Source organism: Oryx dammah, unplaced genomic scaffold, assembly GCF_014754425.2.
Source record: "Oryx dammah isolate SB20612 unplaced genomic scaffold, SCBI_Odam_1.1 HiC_scaffold_14, whole genome shotgun sequence".
NCBI classification, from domain to species: domain Eukaryota; kingdom Metazoa; phylum Chordata; class Mammalia; order Artiodactyla; family Bovidae; genus Oryx; species Oryx dammah.
In genome coordinates this window covers 42,313,183-42,335,909 of record NW_024070198.1, presented here as the reverse complement: position 1 = coordinate 42,335,909, position 22,727 = coordinate 42,313,183, and the positions used below count along the sequence as shown (strand labels likewise).

Sequence of the window (22,727 nt, the reverse complement as noted above, 5' to 3'; positions counted from 1 at the left end):
GATTAAAGTCAGCCAAGAGAAGAAGCACGGGTGACGGTACACGCGACATATTGCCAGCCGGGGATGCCCACCCAAGCCTTTGGTGTCTGCAGCGTTTCTTGAGGCTCTATCACATACTGCCCGCCTGGCTGACCTTTACCTGTCCAGTCCCTCTTGGAGGTCAGACTGGTCCTGCGAGGCCCAAAGCCTGCATTCTAAGTCATGCTGTTAGACTGTCCAGTTGCCAGACCCACCCCCCCCCCGCCCCCCTGGCAAGCAAGATACTCTCATCAGGCAGGACTTCCCAGGTGGCTTTTGGTGGCCTCCCAGGAGCCAAGGACCAAGGCCAGACATCTCTGTGGCTCAGGTTAATGCTTCACCACACACGCTTGCAGTTTGGCACAAGAGAAGGCACAGGAGGACAAGGACCCCAAAGTGCAGGTGGACAGGAAGGGCTTCATACAACGCTGCTCAGACTGGGGTGTGCACACACACTGAAGGTCATAGACCTCCGTGTGGCGCCTGGCATTTGGCGGTTCCTCTTGTGGCTGGTTGCTGGGCATTTGCAGGTGTTTCTCACGGCTGTTGTGTGCTGGGTGTAGAAGCAAAGGCAGCTGGGTCCTGTGTAAAGGAATTCCACGCCATTGGTGGGTGTAACCTTGGACCCAGGTCCTCTCTTTGAGATGTCATGAAGATACCTACAGGGTGATTCTAAGGATGAAATGAGACCTTGAGTGTGGGAATCCTTTGTGCATGGGACACAAAGGCCTGCACAAGGCAGCAAGCACGAGTGGTGTTTAAAATCCAACTTCTGGGGACATCCCTGGTAGTCCAGTGGTTAAGATTTCACCTTCCAGTGCAGAGGGTGGAGGTTCAGTCCCTGGTCACAGAGTTAAGATCCCACATGTCTCTTGGCCAAAATGTAAAAACAGAAGCAGTATTGTAACAAATTCAATAAAGACTTAAAAAAACAGTTCAGTTCAGTCACTCAGTTGTGTCCGACTCTTTGCGACCCCATGGTCTGCAACATGCCAGGCCTCCCTGTCCATCACTGACTCCTGGAACTTACTCAAACTCATGTCCATTGAGTTGGTGATGCCATCCAACCATCTCATCCTCTGTCATCCCCTTCTCCTCCTGCCCTCAATCCCTCCCAGCATCAGGGTCTTTTCAAATGAGTCAGTTCTTCACATCAGATGGCCAAAGGATTGGAGTTTCAGCTTCAACATCAGTCCTTCCAATGAACACTCAGGACTGATCTTTAGGATGGACTGGTTGGATCTCCTTGCAGTCCAAGGGACTCTCAAGAGTCTTCTCCAACACCACAGTTCAAAAACATCAATTCTTCGGTGCTCAGCTTTCTTTATAGTCCAACTCTCACATCCATACATGACTACTGGAAAAACCATAGCCTTGACTAGACAGACCTTTGTTGGCAAAGTAATGTCTCTGCTTTTTAATATGCTATCTAGGTTGGTCATAGCTTTTTTCCAAGGAGCAAGCATCTCTTAATTTCATGGCTGCAGTCACCATCTGCAGTGATTTTGGAGCTCCCCAAAATAAAGTCTCTCACTGTTTCCATTGTTTTCCCATCTATTTGCCATGAAGTGATAGGACTAGATGCCATGATCTTAGTTTTCTGAATGTTGAGTTTTAAGCCAACTTTTTCACTTTCTTCTTTCACTTTCATCAAGAGGCTCTTTAGTTCTTCACTTTCTGCCATAAGGATGGTGTCATCTGCACATCTGAGGTTATCAATGTTTCTGTCAACAATCTTGATTCCAGCTGTGCTTCATCCAGTCCAGCATTTCGGTCCACATAAAAAATCCAGCTTCTGAAGGTAGTTGTTTGCTGGGATTCCTCTTGCTGTTGGTCTATAATGTGTAGCGCATATAGAAAAGCATCTACGGTTTTGGAGGAATTACCCCTGAACTAACGCCCGCCTTCTTGCTCGGTCCTAGGTGAGGCTCCAGGTTGGGCTGTACGCCGTGTACCTTCTAGACTGGCTCACTGTCTTCAACAAGGAGCAGTTCCTCATCCTCCGCCTGGAAGACCATGCCTCCAACGTCAAGGACACCATGCACAGGGTCTTCCAGTTCCTCAGCCTTGGTATGAATCTCGAGCCGGACACCCACAGAGCAGGGCGCGAATTCCATGGACACCGACCTGCCGGGTCCCAGGCAGACTCTGTGAGCCTGAGCAGGGTGGGCCGGGGCTGGGAGACCCACAGATTAGCGCCTGTTGGTGAAGTACCAGCTCTTGTGTGCAGTGTGAGGAGGGGATCTCTGGGGAGGAAGAGACTGCCACTCATCTGGGAGCTTACGGTCCAGTTGAAGGAGAGGAGGAAGCAAGGCTTAAATCACCTAGTGACAGGGTGACACGGGCGGGGAGTGATTTAGCGTCCTCATACACGTGAAATCCTCACACGTGACTTGGGGGTCCCAGCTACTGAAGGGATCTTGGAAAGAGTGGTGTGAGCTGCGCCATGAGGATGGACAGGGTGTCCTGACTGCTGGAACTGTCTTGCAGAGGCCACAGGGCCTGGAGGAGGGGATGGGCAGGTCATTGGTTGTCCCTGCTTTGCTGGGACCCCTGGAGGCAGTGCCACGTGGCCAGGTTTGGGCTCCTGGGCCTCTGGGGTGAGGGACCCTGTTCCCACCCAGAGGAGACCGTCCCCTCGAGTCCCTAGTGGCACTTTGTGGCAGCAGGCCGACTCGCTGGCCCCAGTGACGGCCGGTAGAGGCGTGTACGCAGGTGCAGAGTGCTCCCCGGCGGGCGGTATCCAGGACCCCTCGAGAGGCTGGGCTGACCTGTACATTCCTCCCCCACACCCACCCAGACGTCCCTGCAGCCCTGTCTGATGAGCTTGCCTGGGAATTTTGTCAATTGAGTATTTCCTGAAATCCATTTGCCCACTGCTGGGACTCAGGGCCCTTGTGTCATTTGATTCCTTTCTTCTTTTCTTGGAGACCTGGTAATGTGATAGAGTGTGATTGCTTTTTCCTTTTAAGACCTGGAGCCGTTTTTCCTTTGATTGGGCCACCTGCAGACTCTGGCACATTCCAGTGACTTGTCTTTGGTCCCTAAGATGGACGATGGCAAAGGCCAGTCTGTTCCTTCTCTGTCACGTAACCCAGGGATACTGGGGTGTAGTTTTTTGTGCATGGGCTCAGGACTTCAGCCGGACCCCAAGAACCCTGGGGCACAGAGGCTGAGCAGGGATTCTAGAGGTTAAGCCGGTGAGAGGCTTAAGGTCCTGAGGGTTCGGGGTGGAGGCGGCACCCTTGAGAGGCAGCACCTGCTGGTTTGTTCTTGGGCCTCTCCCCATGGACACCCCTGCTGTAGGTGGAGGTTCAGCCAGTGGAGGGTGGTCCCTGCGCATGGGTGGCCCCCACCTGTCCCCCCACGATGACTGCACAGCAGGACACACAGGGTGAAATATGGCCCCACCACGAGGCCCTCTGCAGCGGCCTGGATGGAAATGGTGGAGGCAGAATTCGAGTGGCTGGTTGCGGAGCATCTCTGTGCAGAGGCCGCGTGTGGCAGGCCACAGCTCTCCAGGCACAGGCCAGCTCCTCTTTAGGGGGCTTTGGAAGTGAAACTAGGAGGCGAGGCTGTGCCCAGAGACCCAGCTGTGCTTCCAGGGCGGGTAACCCACCAGACCACTCAGAAAGCGTCTGCCTACAGCGCGGGAGACCTGGGTTCAATCCCTGGGTCAGGAAGATCCCCTGGAGAAGGCAATAGCAACCCGCTCCAGTACCCTTGCCTGGAAAATCCCATGGACAGATGAGCCTGGTAGGCTACAGTCCATGGGGCCACAAAGAGTCGGACACGACTGAGCGACTTCACTTTCACTTTTCACTTTCCCTCAGCAGGTCCGAAATGAATCCAGCCAAAGAATCTGAATCTCCATACACATTCTTAGGGGAACCTCCTGTCTCCCCAGGAAGCATGGCCTGGATTCTCTCATCAGAGTTTCTTACGCCCCTCACTTGCCTCACAGGCTCTTTCCTTTGTGTTCCAGGACCCTTAAGTGAGAAGCAAGAGGCCTTGATGACCAAGAGCCCGGCATCCAACACGCGGCGTCCCGAGGACCGGGATCTGGGGCCCATGTGGCCGGTCACCCAGAGGCTTCTGCGGGACTTCTACGGGCCTTTCAATGCTCGGCTGGCACAGGTCCTCGCTGACGAGGCCTTCCTGTGGAGGAAGACGTGAGACCGGCTTCCCGGAGCCGGCAGGGCTGCGGTTTCCGTGACTTCCATGGTCTGAAGGTCTCTCTTGGTGGGGAACTCTTGCACTCAGAGCCTGGAGGAGATCCCCCTCCCTGGGCCCATATTTGTGGAACCTGGTTCCGAATTCTTTGTGACGTCACACAGCCCAGCAAGGACCCATCGCCAAGCCTCGGATGGAGGTTGTTGGAGAGTCCACTTGGAAAGGGGTCCCCTTCTGCTCTGAGAGTGTCTGGGCTCCAGGACGAGGCAGGCGGGCGCTGGGCGGGGGTGTAGGAGGGTGCTGAGTGTGGAGCCTGGGCTTTGATGATTCCAAGATCCACTGGAGGCCCCAGCCCAGGGAGGGCCAGGATACACACTACACATTCAGTTTCACAATCCTCTGTTCAGGTCACTAAACCTCATGATGTTGGAGAATGGATTCTCATGGAGAATCATGAGGTTCATTTCATTTTTTTTTTTTTTTGCCTTTTACCCCAAAGTCAGCCCTTCTGTCTCTTCAGATATAAACCCCATCAACTTCACTATTTACGAGAGAAAAGACACAAGCCAATTTTGGGTAGCACATTCTTGTCTCAGACCTCCTCCCCTTCTGTCCTCGTGGACTTTACTTATGTTTAAAAAGAAAGCGAATGTATTTAAAACAAACCACTTTCTGCATTTCACTGGCTGGAGCTCTCTTTTTCTGTCCATCTAGATGTTTTCTCAAGAGTTTTTTTTTTTTTTCAATTTCTAACTGGAGATATAAATTCAGTTTAAAATCGGAAGGGAAACGGTCGCTGTTAATGCCAGACTGAGCACCTTGAAGGAATATGGATTTTTCCATGCACCTTGGCCCCAGCTGTGCCCCTGAGGGCCTCAGAGAGCTGCCTGCGTTGGGAGGTTTTAGTTCTGGGGGCCACAGGCTCCACTGCTCTGCCTTCCTCTCTAGTGAGCTTGTTACCACCTTCTCCTCCATACATGGCCAGAGGGCCTTCCTCACCCAGCGAACTGCAGAATGCCCATTTCTGATCCAGAAATATGCACGTGAGCTCTGCCTGGGCCGGACGAGCTGTGCTGGGATTCCATACGAGAAAGCCGGGAGCAGATCCTTGACAGAACTTTCTGGGCCACTTGGCAGCTCGGTTTGCTGTCAGATGCACTGACGGTCTTGGCTGTTTCTTGGAGGTGATGGGAAAGATTGAACACTCCTTGCACACAAGCCCCAAGGCGGGACCGCCAGCTAAGCTCTGCACGTGGTTGTCAGTGGAAGCTTCTGCGAGTCAGAGGTTTCCAGGTCGAGGTGCCGGGCATACTACCAGTCAGAAAGTGCAAACGCCTCCATGGGCAGCCGCCACTCGTGGGGCTGAGGATTCACTCAGCTGTCCCATCCCTACTGCCATCGGAGGTGGGATGCTCTGTCCACTCGAAGGCACGCAGTGGGCTCGCCCGATGCCTGGGCTGTTTCCGATGTGGAGGAGCCTGGGTCCCGAACACCCACTTTCAGGGACAGGCCCCCTCTTCCTCTCTCCCCGTGGCACTCGGAGCAGCAGCCCACAGGACACGTGGCCTGAGCACGAGGTTCTGTAGGGAGATATCACTGGCGCATACGTGTGTATTTATTTGCAGTACAGGTGTGCATGGGTGGGTGCGTGCGTGTGTTTCTCAGTGGGTTCCCTTCAGTTCTATTGCCTATCAGCCCCCTCTGCTCTGGACTCAACCCCCATTCATGGGCTCATTTCTCTGCCAGTTCTTTAACAGCTTGTCAGGTCCAGCCCACGTTTTGCTCTTCGGCCCCAACCGTGGTCACGCACCCCTACGCATGTGAACAACATGCAGCGTAATTTTGCTTCTTACAGAAGTGTAACCGGAAGTCTCACTTCCAATATTATTTGGTTTATTATACAAATCTTTCTACAGATGCAGGCCCATCCTCCGGTGCCAATCAGCCCCATCCGCGCGGACCCGGTTTCTCCAGGGGCCTTTCTCCAAAGGGCTGTCTGTCCGCCACCTTTGCTTTCCCCTGCTCTCTCTCGCGTGCGAGGCCCCTCTCCTGGTGACAGCAGAGCTGCCGTTTCGCGTGGTGGTCCTTGAGCCCATCATCCCAAGCCAAAGCGAATCAGAGCCTCTCTCACGACCCGAGTTACTTTGTGTCCCCATAGCTATGCATCCGACTGTATTAAACTGTACCCCTTCGTCGCGTTAAGGTGTGTTCATGAACCACCGTGTGCTGTCCTTTTGTTAATACTGATTGTAATTAAACGCGGACCCTGGAGGGCACGCCCTTCCTCCTTAGTCGTTACAGCACCCATGGGAGCGCCTCCGCTGAGCGCAGGCGCGTGAAGGAGCCACAGGAGGAGCTCAGCGTCTCGCCTGCGGTACTGTGAACCCTGTACCAGGGGACCTGCCACCCTCGGTGACGGTGAGAGAGAGGACGTGGGCGTCCCCAGGGACTCCCGCGTGCAGCCGGCGGATGGTGTGAGTCAGGGCGGCGAGGTGCAGCCCTGTCCATAGACGGGCCTAGCGTCGTCTTCAGACATTCAGGTTTCAAGCTTGGGTGATCACAGGTTCTGCTGCTCCCAACAGGCTGCTCTCCTCGCGTCTCAGGCCTGCCTGGCCCCCGGGGGCTGTGAGTTCGAGGTTCCTGGTGTCACTGTGTGCATGTCACTGTCCCTGGACACCCAAGGCCCCTAGGTGCAGCCAGGGCAAGCCTGAGGGAGATGAGGTCACCTCAGGTCTGGGGCTGTGGGAGCCTGGGTCATCCTGGAGGCAGTGGGGAGCCAGGTTGGTTCCCAAATTCTGGAAAGACCCACTCTGGGTTCGCATCTCCCCAGCACTGTCCCCCACAGTGGTATGTCGGAGGGGAGAGGGGGTAGAAAGGCTGGGCCTGCCAATGAGGAGACCCCCAGCTCTTGACGGCAAAGCCAGGGACAGCTTCACTCAGCGAGGAAGGTGCTGTGCCCGTGAGGAGAAGGGGCAGGTGGGAGACTGGGATGGGGGCAGATGGGGGTATCTGGAAGGCGGATCCCAGGACCCCCTCCCCGGGGGCCTGTCCAAAACCCCCGCTGCTGTGAGGCCACTCCCACCCCCAGTCGGGACCCAGCTCTCAGGGAGCATTCTGATGAGGACCATCTATGTCTGAGTGTAAACTTTCACTCAGACTGAGTGCCCAGTCTCCAGTCGTGTCCAACTCTTTGTGACCCTGTGGACTGTAGCCCACCAGGCTCCTCTGTCCATGGGGACTTTACAGGCAAGAATACTGGAGTGAGTCGCCATGCCCGCCTCCAGGGGGTCTTCCCCACCCAGGGATTGAACCGAAGTCTCCTGCATTGGCATGCAGGTCCTATACCACTAGCGCCACCTGGACTCTGGGCTGCAGGATGCTAAAGCTAGATCAGCTTTCCTTCCCGTCTGCAGGCCACACCTGCAAAGCGCCCTTCCCAGGTAACGTGACATCTCTCTCAGTTCCAGGAATTAGGATGGAGGCATCTTTGGGAACCTTTATCCAGTCAGCAACAGGGGGTGGTCCCGTGAGCAGACTGGCAGTCAGAGGATGCAGGGGGTGCCCACTGGCCTGCCCCTTTTGGACAAGCAGGTCTCAGTGGGCAGCATCTGCCTAGCAGAGGGAGGCGCAGCTTCCCAATGTGTCTGTTCTGAGACGGCAGGTCTTCCTGTCCAGGCAGCGCCTGTGAGAGGAGGGAGGGGACAGGGCGAATGGCGAGTGGTTCCTTCATATGTTTCTTCCAAGTGAGCCTTGCAGTGGTCCCAGGGGGACCTGCACAAGCCGCACGGGCACTTCTGAGTTTCTGAAGTTCAGCGGCTCTGAAGTGAGTCATGCTTCCACCGGAGTCGCTTTTGAAAACCACACAAATGGTTAGAATGTTTTCTGGCCCCTGAGGGCCTCTTGGGGACCCACTGGCCTCCAAGAGGGAAGCCTTTGGAAAGCAACCGCCAACCTCGCTGTCAGTGCCCGTGCCTCGTGGCCCCAGGCTGGCCTCCACTCCGTGACCTTGGCTCTGTTCATGCTGCTGAAGCCCCGCCCCGTCAGCATGGCCCCGCCCCTCGTGGTGCCCGGCCCCGCCCCCTCGTGGTGCCCATCGTTTGCAGAATATCTGCTGCAGGTCCCAGTGGGCAGGGCGGAGGCTGGGCGGTCCTGGGCCTCTTTGACCTCCAGGTGGCTGTCCCTGAGAGCCTGCAGGTGACGAGGACACCACAGAGACGGAAGTGGTGGCACCTCAGCATCTGCAGAGGTCCCCCGGAGGAATAATAGTCGTTCCCCCTTATCCGCCACATGGAGTGGCTGGGTCCTCCCGCCAGGGGTCGGGACCAATCTGCTGCACCTGCATTCATCACGCGGGCACTTGGGCAGAGCAAGAAATAGGGCTGTCTATCCTGTGTGAGCCGCTGCCCTGTGGGTGCCTGGCTTCGAGTCTGGGGCACAGAGAGAGTGGAAGGGGGCCTCAGCCCCCACAGTGAAGGACCCCAGCGGGGGGTAGCAGGGCAGCGAGCATGGGGAGCCGCCAGTGCTCCCAGAGCTTTCATCCACCTCCAGCTCTGAGCAGGCCCTTTAAGGTCAGGCCCAGGTCAGATCCAGAAGCAGGTGGCCTGGAGCCTGGGCCTCCCGAGTCTCAGGACTTTCCCAAGACCTCCGTGAGGTAGTGGGGGACCCTGCCCTTCACTTCCCTGAGAAATTCCCTTCTCCCAGAGCAGAGAAAGCCCAGGTCCTGGGAATAAGGCTGGACGGCTTCCAGCATTTTCTCCTGGAGTCATGGGCCATCTTTCTGCACCATTCTTCCCCTGAAAGGCACAGTCTGACTTGCACCAGCAAACTTGGCCCCCGAAGAGGACAGTGTGGGGAGGGGTGTGGGGCCAGCCCTGGGCCTGGAGCCAGATGAGCTGGGTTCAAGGCCGGGGTTGTGTCCACCCCATCTCCTCGCGGACACCACAGGCTCTGGTAATGGTACATGAAAGTATAAAGTGAGGATCCGAGAGGCTACCCGTCTACCTGAGGTCCCACAGTTCTGATCTCTGGAAAGAAAGAGCAGAATGTCAATTCAGAAGTTTTCCTTTATATCTTCCAAGTCAGAGCTCTTACCATGCTACAGCGTACATTCCCCACCCCTCATCAGCTTCCCCCTCCCCAGCCGCGTCTGCATGTCACTGGCAGCCCCATCTCTGATACCCTTAGGCACAGGGCAGCAGGTTCTGGGTCTTCTGGGCAGAGGTTTCTGCAGACCTGCCCATCTAGGGGTCTAGGTGGTGACCAGAGCTCTAGGGGAAAACAAAGGGAAAGAGACACAGCTTTGTTCAGCCAGAAGGGTTTTGCCCCTGAGACTCCTGCTGGCAGAGGAGTCCTCCAAGTCCTGGGCCAGCCAAGCCTCCCACTCATAGGACCAATCAGCCTTTAGGGGACTGGCTGTGGGGGATTTGGAATCACAACAGAAATGGACAGGCTGTCCCTGGACTCAGCCCTGCCCGGTGGCCTCAAAGGCACCAAGGGGACACCCAGCTAGAAAGTCTGCAGAGTCTGCATTTAACTTCTTAGCAAGGGTTTTCGGAGCATCTACTTTGCACAAGGCTCTGGGCCAAGCATTAAGGTGGGTAGGAGGCTGCTCATCTGTCCATTCAATGATTGCGTCACTGGTTCTTTCACCGTCTATTTATGGGGCCCTGACTGTGTGAAGTGGGGGTGGGGGAGGGCAAAGGTCAGAAGTCAGAGGCCCGGATGAGGCCCGGAGCTGTGTCCACGGTGGGCAGGATGGGCTGGGTGAGGTCAGAATTCTCAGAGCACCTGTAAATCCTTCTTAACCACATACACGTTCTTAAACATTTGATTTTTACTTAAAATATTTAAAGTACATTCATGTATCTGTCTTCTGATATAAGGGCCAAAGCCTTTTGCCCAAACATGAGTCTGCAGATTGGAGTTTCAGGTCGTCTTTGTGGCCAAAACCACATGGTGCTGAATCAGAGCTGGTTTCTGGTTTTCATTCTCTAAAGGGGCATGAGAACTGAAAGGCCCTTGCGAAGCATCGGCAGGCAGAGTCTTTCATCATCTGTGGAGTTACTCCCCTCATGTGTGCTGGGACTTACCAACTCTTCCGACCTGGTTTTCAGAAAGTGACTCATATTTTGCGCTCGTATTTCATTTGTTTACATCAGCAGTTCTCAAGGTGTGGTCCAAGGATGCTGGCGACCCTCAGAGATCCACCAGGCAAAACTAAGACTCTTCATGACCATACCAAGACGTTGTTCACCCTTTATCTTCTCATTTCCTCTTGAAAGTACAAATGATGAATTCTAGAGGCTGAAGCCCGCTCTGATAGCTGATGGACTACACGCTTGTGCATTCATGGGCTTTGAAAGTCTTTCCACCTTAATTCTCCTGTAGGGAAGCCTGGTGTTCTGCAGGCCATGGGATCGTAGAGAGTTGGACACAACTGAGCGACTGAACAACAGCAAATACTGATAGATGTGAACCATATAAACAAAAGCTCTTTGGGAATCTTCAATAATTTTTAAGAGTGTAAACGAGTCTGGCTACCAAACAGTTTGAGAACTGCTAGTTTCTATATTTATTAAATCACACATTTCTGATATCAAGCACAACTGGCATAAGAAAGACTTGGGAATAAGCGTAACTGACTTGTAATAAACACAGAGTTGCCTGGAGGGCATTTTGCAGAAAGGCCAAGAGCACTAAGCCTGCCCTGAGCATCGGCTAGGATGCTGCGGGATGAGGAGACGGGCACCTGTCTGTGCGGAGGCAGACGAGAGGCATCCACGGTACCCGAGGTGACGGAGTGACAGCGATGTTGCTGTTACAGAACACAGGCTGAGCGCCAGGCTCTGTGCTCAGCGTCTCCGTGGACCCTCACCACCACTGTGAGACAGGTCCTCTGCTTGTACAGGTGGGGCAGCGGAGGCTGAGAGGGGCCAACACTAATAAGCCTGAGACCACCGCCCCCCACAGCTCCTAAGGAGCAGAGTTAGTCCTTGATCTCAGGTCTGCTGATCTCCAGGACCTGCCTCTTAACCAGCTGTCCTCACCTCTGAGTCCATGAAGTCTCCCCAGTTTCTAAGGAGGCAGGTGGGGCGGGCAGAGACTCAGGTGAAGTCAAGTGGGTGCCTGTACGTTCTGCACAGTCTGGGCCGGGCTGCTGACATGGGCACTGGGGACTGAGGTCAGGACCAGGTGGCCTCTTCAAGTCATTTCCTTGTGAAAGCAGCGGAACGGACATGCCTCCACCCCCTCTTCCGTGCACCCCATCAGTCGGTGCCAGCCTTGTAGGGGCCTTTGGGCAGAGCCTTGATCCTGGCCTCTGCCCCCTCTTTCTGCGTCCCCTCTGTGTCCCGCACCCAACTGGAAGGGAAGAAGCTGAGCTGTGTGTGTGCTGAGCCCCTGACTTTTTAGGGGATTGAACAGGAGGGACCGGCGGCTCCAGGGGCCCTTCCATCTCACAGTCTGAAGCTTTCTCAGAGCCCAGGAATCCCGGGTTGCCCCCATCCTGCCAGTTCTGAGGTTAGTAAGGGGCCCTCTGTGTTCCCTGTGGCCAGCAGCTCCTGCGGCGCTGTGGGTTCGAGTCACGGGTAAGGAATGGGGAGTGGCCGCTTCCCTCCTCGGGCTGGCCTCCCCACGGTCACCATGGAGATCGTTTGTTTACACCCACCTCCACATGAGATAATCTGGAGCAACTGCCATTTTTCTACACTTTCAACATGATTTGGAATTCAGGCAAATTCCAAAGCCACGCCAGCCTCCAGTTCCAAAGGCAGCCTGCATGGACCTTAGGCTGCCGGCCAACTTCCCCTAAGAGAGCACACACCTCACCTCTGTTCCACATGGTCTGTCTCCCTGCCTTTGCTTGAGCCATTGTGCCACCAGGAGTGCCCACCCTCCCCATTGTTCAACTGAGTCAACTTCATTCCCCCCCACCCCAAGGCCAAGTGCAAGCATTACCTCCTCCTCCATGACGGCCTCCTGGGTTCCACCCTGTCTCCCACCTCCTGACCTGCTTGAGGGTTCTTCCCCTTCTTGTCTCACCTCTGTCTAGCGTGGCGCTGATTGCTTTCCATGTGACTCAGTTAGTCACTCGTGTTTTCGTCTCCCGTCCAGACAGTGGATCCTGGGGACACACAGGTTGTTCCTTCCTCCACCCTCAGATACCCAGCCGTGGAGCGATGTTCCCAAGAGGGAGGCCGAGAGTGCCTGGAGAGAGAACTTAACTGGGAGCTTGGTGATCTGGACGACCCTGAGCAAGTGGTTTGACTTCTCTGAACCCTGGTTTCCCCAACTTCTGAGCAGTGTGGGGGACCTGGAGGACTGCAAGGGGCCTTTTCAGATCTGCGTTTCTCTTTATTGCCTTTTGAGAACTCGCCACATTCCCCAAGCTGCTTCCATGCCCAACGTGTTTTGCAGAGAAAGTGTCTGGAGAAGGGATTGGGGCGGGTGTGGCAACCCCCTCCCCATTCTTCAGGGATTCCAGGAAGCCGGCCCTGGGAGGAGGAGGCTCCCACTGACATGCAGCCCTGTGCTGCCCCCGTGTGACCCGTGTGGGCACTGCACCAGGAAAACCTTTCTCATCAACCTCTCTGAGGGGCTACCCTGACAGATGTCCATCACCAACCTGGCTGGCCCACTCGACCTCCTGCTGTCTTCCTGCTCACCTCTCACCTGGGCCAGGGAACTCCTGGTGACCAAGGGTCATCCTAGGATGAGGACGCCCCAGGGTGGAAGGACTAAGATCTTCGATCAGCCAACAAGGTGAGTTGTTCTGGAGGTGCCACTGTGTGGCAGAGAAGAGATTACAGGGGCCCCCAGAGGTGCTCACATGTGCTTCTTGGTCTCCAGGCCCTTCCCAACCCCCGTCTAAGCTGAGAGGCCTGCAGGCCATGTAGGATCATGTCCGTCATGCCTTTAGAGAAAGGGAAGCTGGGAAACGGCCAGACTGACTCCCAGCCCAGTGGTCCATCCGCTCCATCTGGGGCCATCAAGACCCAGAGCTGATGCACTGAGCTGAGACCCTTCTGCCCTTTGGGACTGGTGGTGGTCAGACACCCGCTCCCCACCAGCCCCTCCCCATCTCAGTCCTTCCCACATGGATGCCTCCCCTTCTCAACCCTGACCGCCTGCCCACCCTTCCTAGTACCCTGTCCTGAGCGGACCTGAAGTTGGATCTCATGCACCCTCCCAGGCTCAGGAGAGCCTGGGGGAGCCCTGATGCCCTTAGGGGGGCCTCAGAGGTGGGAATGTAGGTGGTGAGGACCGGGCTTGCAGCTTCTGCCTGCAGACCTAGAGCTCCTTCCTCACCCATCATTGTTCTGCCATCTCCACTCCCCACAGCATCCTTCCTGGGCTCTCCTCTCTTCTTGCAAAATGGACCTTGAGTCTTCCGGCTCCAGGGCCATCTCCACAAGCCAGGCTTTGTGGCCTCTACCCCGACCCAGGCAGGCTCTGCTACCCATGTCCTTCCCAGATGTGAGGGGACAGAGCTCAGGGGCCCAGGGGGACCCCCTTTCTCCAGGGGACCTTTGCTGACACTTGTCCTTCCTTAGTGTGGGCACACTGAGGTCTTGGACTTCCACCTGGCTCTGGGTACTCCTCCTGCTTGACCTGACCTTCCTTCCCCACCGCTTGCTCTCCCTCCTGCAATGAGGTGTGTGCTGGATGGAGCAAAGCTGGGCTGGGCTGGACTTGGGTTCCAACAGGCAGGTCTGGAGACATGGCCACAAGGCAGCTCTGGGAGTGTCCAGGGTGTCAATGACAAGCCAAGCTTGGCACAACCCAGAAGCATCGCTGTGCCCATGCTGCCGGGACATTCAAAGACACACTGCCTAATGAGCAAAGAAAATGACTGCACTTTACCAGCAGCTGCTGCAAGACATGTTTGAAGGGTCCAGGTTGTCACCTTCCCTCCACTTCCTCACAGCTGTCTCCCTTGGGCTCCTCAAGCTCCTGCTCGTCTGTCCCAGTTGCTCCAGGAGGCTTCTCCCCCGCCACCTGGGAACTGCCCCTTCCAGAGCGTGTGACCTTCTCAGCACCCTCATCAGCTGAGAGGTGACCCAGTCCAGGCTGCTCGCGTTTCAGTGGCCAGAACTTGTCACGTGCCCCCTCCAGCCGAGGGACAGGCAGTCTGCCAGGAGCTAGAAGGAGAATTGATGTCCAGGGTCATCTCCAGTGCCCCTAGCTCCCTCAGAACCCCCACGGGTTCCAGTCTGGCCCTTCTTAGTCATGTTCCCACTTCTTAGTCACTTCCAGATTTTCTGCCTCTTTGTACCCGCACTGCATTCTGTGAAATTCCCTTCCGTTTATGTCTCAGTTACCAAATCTTTCTACTTCTCTACATCACCAACCCTGGTCTCGAAACTATTACATTTTTCATTTTTAAATGACATATTTGGGTCATTTTCAATTGTATAATTTCAATTTGGTTCATTTCAAAAAAGTCTGTATTTTTTTCATAAAACTTTGTTTTTCAAATATGGGTTTTGTTCCTTGTTTATGTCTTTAATCATTCTAAACATGATTTATCATTTCATTTGAACTGTTCTGTTGTTATAAGTGCTTGGAGGATTAATCATTCTGTTTTTATTACTTTTTTTTTTTAATCTGTTGGCGTTCCCTTGTGAATTGTTTCCATGTGTAGTTTGTTATTTTAAAAAATCATTATGAGTTTTTCTTGGGGTACATTACCATTTTTTTCCCCTAGGAAATTCCCACGAGCCCTGGGATTGGGATATTTGCAGAAAGGGCTTTTATTTTTGCTTTGGTCTGGACCCAAAGGGTCACTTCTCTTGAAAGAAAGTTTGCAATAACTTTTGGACTTGGGATGCCCTTGCTTTATAGGAGGTATAAATTAAAGTTGTCTATGTGATTGGGAAGGGTTTCTTTTTGTTGTTGTTGTTTGTTTATTTGCTGTTTGTTTTCTGTTTTATTCTAAGGAAAAAAAAAATGTTTTTTTTCTGGAAAAAATCCGACACAATTTATCCTGCTTCCTAGGCTAGGAATTAAGGGACATTTGTTTAAATATTTTTAAATAGCACCCAAGCAGTTTGATGTCCTTCGCAGCAGAAAAGATGAAGCAAAGATGAAGCAGAGCTTGGGCGGCCAAGTTGGTTGCCCCTCCGCGGAGAATGGGCCGCAGGAGCCTGGGGAGCGACAGCGAGGAGGGAGCCGGCAGCCGCGCGTCCTCCAGGGGGCGCTCCTGCAGCGAGCCCAGACCCTTGGGCGCTGTTCTCCCTGGTTACGCGTTTGCGGTGACCATGAGACGCTGAAATTAAGAACGAAAGGAAAAATCCTTACCACCCCTCACTCCCCAAATACATCTACGTACATTTGCATCGATTCTACTGTGTTTTTCAGCCTTTGCAGTGTTTTCCTGACTATCTGAGAGATTTACTGCGCTGGCTGGGGAACCAGGAGGGGACAGACGTCCCGCAAGCCCGGCTTGTGTCCTCTGCTGTGACCCTGCTCAGTGGTTCCACGGCTTAAAGAAGCGTCAGTGTCACTCTTCATCACACTCATGACCAATACTTCGTATATTGCCTTGAGTTTAAAAAATGCTCACAGTCAGGCAGAGCTGGGTTTTCAGGCTTTCCAGTCTCCCAGTCTAAAACCCTCGGGCAAGGACTGAGAAAGGGAAGAGGAGGAGGGAAAAGGTGAAATCTTCTGAGTATGTGTGTGTGAGTGAGTGTATGTGAGTGTCTGTGTGTGTGAGAGTGTGTGAGAGTGTGTGAGTGTGTGTGAGTGTACACGAGTACAAGTGTGTATGAGTGTGTGTGTGAGTGTGCGTGTGAGTGAATGTATATGAGTGTGTATGTGTGTGAGAGTGTGTGAGTGTGTGAGAGTGTGTGTGAGTGCATATGTGAGTGTGCATGTGTGTCTGTGAGTGTGTGAGTATATGTGAGTGTGTATATGTGTGAGAGTGTGTGAGTACATGTGTGTGTGTGAGTGTGTGTGTGTGAGTGCGTGAGTGTATATGAGTGCATAAGTTGAGTGTGTATAAGTGTGTGTGTGAATGTGCGCATGTGTGTATGACTGCATGCGTCTGTGTGTGAGTGTAAATGAGTGCATAAGTGTGTATGTGTGTGTGAGTGCATGTGTGTGTGTGAGTGTGTATGTGAGTGAGTGCGTGCTTGTGGGAATGTGTGTGTGTGTGTGTGTGTGTGTGTATGTGGTGATATCTTCTATCCCCAAGGCTCCCGGGCAGAGCCTGCAGCCTGCAGGAAGGAGGTTCCTTTCTGTTAGGGTCCCCAAGAGCAGCAGTGACCACCTGGATCCCTGGGCCCCTCAGTGGGACCTGTGTTCACCTCTGGGACACTCTGGCTGAGGAGCAGCCCCTAGGGGAACAGGGCAGGGAGAGGCCCACGGGCTGCGTTCAGCCACTGCAGGCCCACCAGGGTTGGGGATGTGGCGAGACCAGTGTCTGCCTTAGAGGAGGGGATGCTGTCCTTGGGACGGGACACCACTGTGTAAGCAACCGCGGTCATGTCTAGGGCTGCTGGGTGCTACGGAAGCCGGGGGACGGGTGGCTTGGGGCAGGAGAGCTGGAGTAGGGGTGTAACCTGGACATTTGTGTTGATGAAGGAGGTGCGGGGGGCCAGACTGTGGGGGAGAGAGGACAGGATGGCACCTGGGCTGACTTTTAACCTCAGTTCACGTGTCCAGCACAGACTTCTTTGCAGAGCCCATCTGCTTCCTGACCGTCACCACCACCCAGCACCACAAACCGGCCTCAGGGGCCGACACCCCCATCCTCCCCACAGCCAGGGCCCCAGGCCAGGAGCTGTCCTCAGCTCTCTCCCACCCCATGCTCCTCTGGCCTGGGACCCCTCCCGCCCATCCCTTAACTAAGGCCAGACTTAGTTAAGACCCCTTCTCATCATCTCCACGCTGCCCCCCAGTGGCTGGGCAGTGGTCTGCCTGCCCTCAGCGCCCACGCTGGCTCTCTTTACAATCAATCAGCCAGAAGGAGACTTGCAGGTATGAGCTGGGGGCTGTCACTCTGCCGGAACCCTGTCAAGACATCCCCTCACCCAGACAACCACTGAGTCCTTCCTGTGGTCCTCCAGGCCCTGCATGACCTGCTCTCATCCTCTGTGACCTCAGTTCCTGCCATATCCCCTCCCTCCTTCATCCAGGCCCATGGAGCCGCTGGCCGGTCCTCAGTGCCCAGGGTCTCTGCACTGTTGATCACCCTGCCTGGCACTCACCGGTCACCTGGCAACAAGGCCACCTGAAGGCTGTCATTCCAGGTCCCTCTGCCTCTCTATGTCACAGCACTTTTCATCTTCTGTGTGATCATCTTTCACTGATGAACTTGGCTTACTGTTTTCCCGTTTCCCTTCCCTGGTGGCTCAGACAGTGAAGAATGTGCCTGCAAAGCAGGAGGCCCGGGTTTGATCCCTGCGTCAGGAAGATCCCCTGAAGAAGGAAATGGCAACCCACTCCAGTATTCTCGCCAAGATAATTGCATGGACAGAGGAGCCTGGCAGACAGCAGTCCATGGCATCTCAAAGAATCGGACAAGCCTGAGCAAATAACACTTTTGCTAACTAGCACCATGGAGGGAGGAGTTTTGACTGTAACTGCCTGATACTTCCTGTCCCAAGCTCGCAGTTCAGTGCCCAGCACAGGCTGGGGCTCCGCAGATGCTGAGGATGATGGATGGACAGGGAGGCTGGCTGGTCTCTAAAGGAACTGGAATTTTTTTCTGGTCACCAGAATAGATGATGGATGAATTTAAGCTAAGATGTGATGTGAGCTGGGAGCGAGCAGGGACCACAGAAGGAGCGTCTCCAGAACTGAGACACAGATCCTCCCTGACCTAAGCTCGAGGCGATGGGTTTCTGTTTGCTGTTTTTAGGTAAATAGGGACTTGACTCTCCAGGTAAGTCCAGGTTTAGAAAACTAATAACCAGGGTGCTGGCCGAGGGAACGCCAAGCTAGACTTTCTTCCACAGCTACTCAGATAGTAGCAGTTGATTGGAAACCAGTCTGAGAGGCTGAGATTTCACTGGTGATTAAGTCTGGGTCATGAATAAGATGTAAATAAGAGGTACTTCTGACCCTCTGTAACTGTCCTGTGAGATCAGAGAGGGTTTGTAGAGCTTGGGGAAGATGGAGCCAGATTTAAACAATGAAATTACCAGAGGGGGAAAAACATCTCTCCACTAGCAATGTGCTGTTTCCTTAACAGACTGTCACCTCTGGTGGCTAAGCCCTGAATCAAGAGTCTGGGCTCTTAGGTCTTGAGTGCCAATGGCCTTGGAACCTGGCCACGTCTTGCATCACAAAGTCTCTTACTAAGAATCTGCCAGCGGGGGGTCAGGTGGCTCTAACTCTGAAAACAGAGCAATACTCTTCTTTCTATGGAAGCTTGAATGGACCCCGACACACTGGTGGTGGGGGTGACCTGGAGCTCAGATCTCTATCCCCTGCTCCTCAACCCTCCCCTCTGTACCCCCAGCTGTGACACTCACACATTTTATACAACTCAAGCAATGGTTTCATTGACAAGTGCAATCAACTAAAAGCTCCAGCCCCAATAAGTGGTTAGAATGATGACGGGCGTGTGAGCCGCGCGGTACTGCGCTTCTGTGCATCATCATCCAGTTTCTGAACAAGGGCCAAAGCGGGGGCTCTGAGAAGCCACCCGAGGATACAGACTGCTTCCTGGTCCCCCGACAGGCCCAGCAGAGGGCAGGCTGCGACTGGGGATGTGCTGGAGCCGCTCGGAGTGAGTGGCTGAGACTTGCTTCCCCGCTTCTGGGCAAAGTCCGTGGATGCAGGAACCTGACTCCCTCCAAAGGCCCGCTCCCAGCCCGCTGGCCCCTGCCTGGCCCCGGCTTGCTCTCATCAGGAGATGGTCTGAGGGTTCTCAGCCAGGTCCCCCCCCCCCCCGTGTCCTACAGTGCCTGCCCGAGCCCACCCGCTGGTCCGGGCTGGCCTGGCCCTTGGGGGCTGGGGTACTGGGCCGGGGGCTGGTGAGAGGGCTGTCCCCGCCCTCCCTGCTGTCCTTCTAGGCCAGCTCACCTAGTCACCACTGTGTCTGCGGCTCTTAGCCAGCTCCAGGCGCTGAGCCCACTTGGCAGCCCTGAGCCAGCCCCGTTGCCCACCTCAGCTCCAGCCCCGGGCTACATAGACAGCCAGGCACAAAGGGCAGAGGCTCGGCTCAACCCCTGGCTCCACCAGTAGCCAAGGGGCCTCAGCTCCCCACACCTTGATTTTCTCATCTGTAAACCAGTTAATATTTGAGAAATGTTCAGGAGAGTACCTGCTACGTCATGTGTGAGAGATAGACAGATGGTGTCAACCGAAAAGAAAACACACAGCCTAAAAGTTGGGAATTATGTTTTATTTGGCAGGACAAAACTGGGGACTTAATGGACGCAGCTTCTCAGATTGCTCAGATGGACTGCTTCAAAGAGGCGAGGGAGGAGCCGGGTTATACAGGGGCTTTTGCATGAGAGATCAAGTAGTCAGAACATCAAAAAATTACTGTTAATTAAAAGAAAACCAGACATCTCAAGCCAATGAATTTAACACTTTTCTGTGTATGTGAAGATGCAAGAGTCTGGGCTTGTTGACACCATTCCTTCCATAAGCACTTTGGCCATCTGGGGCCACTAGCCGGTGCTTTCTCATTGTGAGTCCTCTCAGGGCTCGTTGTTGGCGGGGGGTGGCTTACAGTGGCTTGATGGCGGCAGTAGCCTTTTTTTACTGATGAGGGAGACAACGTTTTTCATTCGCAATAGATATAAGATTTTCTTAAGCTGTAGAACACTCTGCTTTCCCACTTGTCACCGTGAGCCAGGGCTGACCCAGCACCCTGGTTTGCCTGGGCTTTGCCAGCCCACGGCCAGAGCAGGTGACCCATGGCCCCTCCTGGATCTCTGGGCTTCTTGGTCCAGGGCAGCTGATGTATTTCCTTCAAGGAGGTTTTAAACCACAAAGCTCTTGTCCTGGTATGCTGTAGAAGGAAAGGGGATGGAGTTTTCCTCTTATTGCTTTTCAGCTCTCAGATGTTGAGTTTCCCTCGCAGATGCTGGAGAAGTAAGGAGACCCTGAGACTATATACAGGTCTGGATCATTCCAGAAGGCCCCAGAGGTTTGCAAAGTTGCTTAGTGCTACCGGGAGCTGCCAGGCTTCCCCTCTGACCTCCCTGACATCCCGGGCACCTGCAGAGGTGCTCTTCGGGGCTTGGCTGTGGCCAGAGGTGGGCAGGGCATGGATGAGGCAGAGGAGGCTGTGATGTGGGCACCACCGCCCTCCATTTGGGTCACAGCACAGGAAACTGGACCCTGCATGAGGCCCCTTTAATCACCTGGGCTGGTATTTATTCCTGAGACCTGACCCACCCCACCTCGTCCTGGGCAGGCCGGTCTTTCCAACAAAGTTCCCTGGAAGCAGCTCCTGTTCCCTCTCTGCTTAAACAACAAGGACTGGCCTCTGCTCTGTCTGACCACGTTTCAACAGGCTTTTTATTGTGGAATAATTCCAGGATGTGTGCACTGTGTGAGTTTCAGGACCAAACCTTTCTGGTTTCATCATCTTCATTCCGCTTGGTTTCCTCTGACTCATATAATCAGGTGAAATATTAATTACAAGGAGAAGGCTAGACGCAGAGAGGTGGACATGATTTGGCCTGGCTGTTCCATTTAACAAGGAGGAAACCCGCCTGGGGTAGGGGTGGGGAGGGACTTGGTTCATCCGGGGCCTCCTGGGCCCCATCTTGGTCCCTGAGTCTTCCTTCTTTTTCTCGGCTGACTTGGTCCAGTCTGTGATACTGGTTTCCCAGCAAGTGGCAAAGCACCAGGATGACCTATGCCCGCAGGAAGCGTCTGGTTAATCTGGAAGCCTTGGTGGGGAGCTGGACCCTCTTGAAAAGGAAGTCTGGGGTGGAGAGAGGCCACTGTTTGAAATGGCTGTGGGACGAGGGGGAGGCACAGATTCCCACATTCCCTGCTTGAGTTATTCATTGCAGGGACACTCTGGGCTCATGGGCGACGTGGATGAGGTCCTCATGTCATGGGTGACGTGGGGGTGTTAAAGCGGCAGCTCTGCCCTCAGATTCCATAAGGGAACCCACGCTGGAGGCTGGGGCACGAGATTGGGAGGCCGGCAGGTACGCAGGGCCAATTAAAGCATTCACAGCATGCACGGGGGAGGGGGTGGTGGTCCTTGGGCCAATTAGGACCGGCATTTCCCATCCACAGACAGAAGAGGGGGTCATGTTGCAACTTGTTTCATGGTGTTGTGAGGATAAGATCGCTGAGCTTTCTTCCCAGTTGTTGTAGCACAGCATCCGCCCACAGGTCCAGCACGTTTGGGTGGTTAGAGTGAGAAATTAAAGAATCATGTCACTGATGTAAAAGTAATTAAACCAGGAGGCCATGGACTGAGTGGCTCGATGACTGGTAGCCCAGCTAAGCTGGCTGAAACCTCAGCCAGGTCAATGCACTGGAATCCAGGAAGATACACACATAGGAACAAGCAGCCAACTAACTGTCCCCGGCAGGGCAACGGCCTCGGCCCCGTTGTTTCCCTGTTTTGTGTCCACATCTTTTGTATGAAAACCTTTCCCCTTATTCCTGTTGGTGGCCAGCTCCTAACCATCTTTGATTTTAATCAGTGTTTGCTCAAATGGGGGCTTCTCAGCAGTGAAGAATCTGCCTGCAGTGCAGGAGTTTCAGGAGACATGGGTTGGATGCCTGGGTTGGGACGATCCCCTGCAGGAGGCTGGGGCTACCCACTCCAGTAATCTTGCCTGGAGAATCCCATGGACAGAGGAGCCTGGTGGGCTACAGTCAATGGGATCACAAAGAGTTGGACACGACTTAGCAACTAAAAGAACAATAGCAACAATGCTCAAATAATCTCTTGAAATTTCTAAAGTGCCTCCATTTATCTCTTACCACTGAGCACCTTTCATAGGCAGACGTCATCAGCCTCATCTACTCCCTGTGGGCACAACAGGACCTCCTGGGGAGACGAGGAGGGTCTGCCCAGGCTCAGAGCCTAGAGGTTCTCAGCCCTGGACACACACTTCCAGGAAATTCTGCTGGTGCCCTGGGGTAGCCACAGGTAAATCTTCGTGGGTGCTTCCCACACTAGGGTCCCTCGGGGCAGAAGGGTCTGTGGTTAAATGCCAGCATAGTGAAGGCTGGGAGATTGGCTGGCTGGCCCCTTCCTTTTGAAATCTGAGGATCAGGCAATGTTTTGTTATGGAGTTTTGCACAGCTGGCCAGGGAGTGGATTCAAAGTATCTGAGGGTGGAAGTTTTCAGGTTAGGAGCCATTTCTAAAATGCAGGGAGAATAGACCCAGAATTGGACTGAGGTTTCGTGTGGCGAGGACTTGAGGACTTGAGTGCCAGGTGGGAGCATGCTTGCTGGCCCAGTTGCTCGGTCATGTCTGACTCTTTGTGACCCCATGGGCTGTAGCCTGCACCTCTGTCCATGGAATTTTTCAGGCAAGGATATTGGAGTGGGTTGCCATTTCCGTCTCCTGGGGATCTTCCCAACCCAGGGATCAACCCC

General features: G+C 54.3%; 1 protein-coding gene and 1 long non-coding RNA gene across 3 annotated transcripts in view; both read left to right on the top strand.

Moving 5' to 3' along the window:
* The window catches only part of CHST15 (carbohydrate sulfotransferase 15), a 79,746-nt gene extending 73,353 nt beyond the window's left edge, over positions 1-6,393 (top strand). For both annotated transcript variants that reach the window (XM_040255106.1, XM_040255105.1), the window contains exons 7-8: positions 1,941-2,088; positions 4,004-6,393. In XM_040255106.1, coding sequence (XP_040111040.1) covers positions 1,941-2,088; positions 4,004-4,194 — 339 coding nt within the window. In that variant the 3' untranslated portion in view covers positions 4,195-6,393. The remainder of the gene's footprint in view (positions 1-1,940; positions 2,089-4,003) is intronic.
* A 4,249-nt stretch (positions 6,394-10,642) lies between these two features.
* Positions 10,643-15,074, top strand: LOC120873962. Its single transcript, XR_005723568.1, has 2 exons — positions 10,643-11,709; positions 12,304-15,074. It is a non-coding gene; the product is annotated as an uncharacterized LOC120873962 (long non-coding RNA).
* The last annotated feature ends 7,653 nt before the right edge of the window (positions 15,075-22,727 follow it).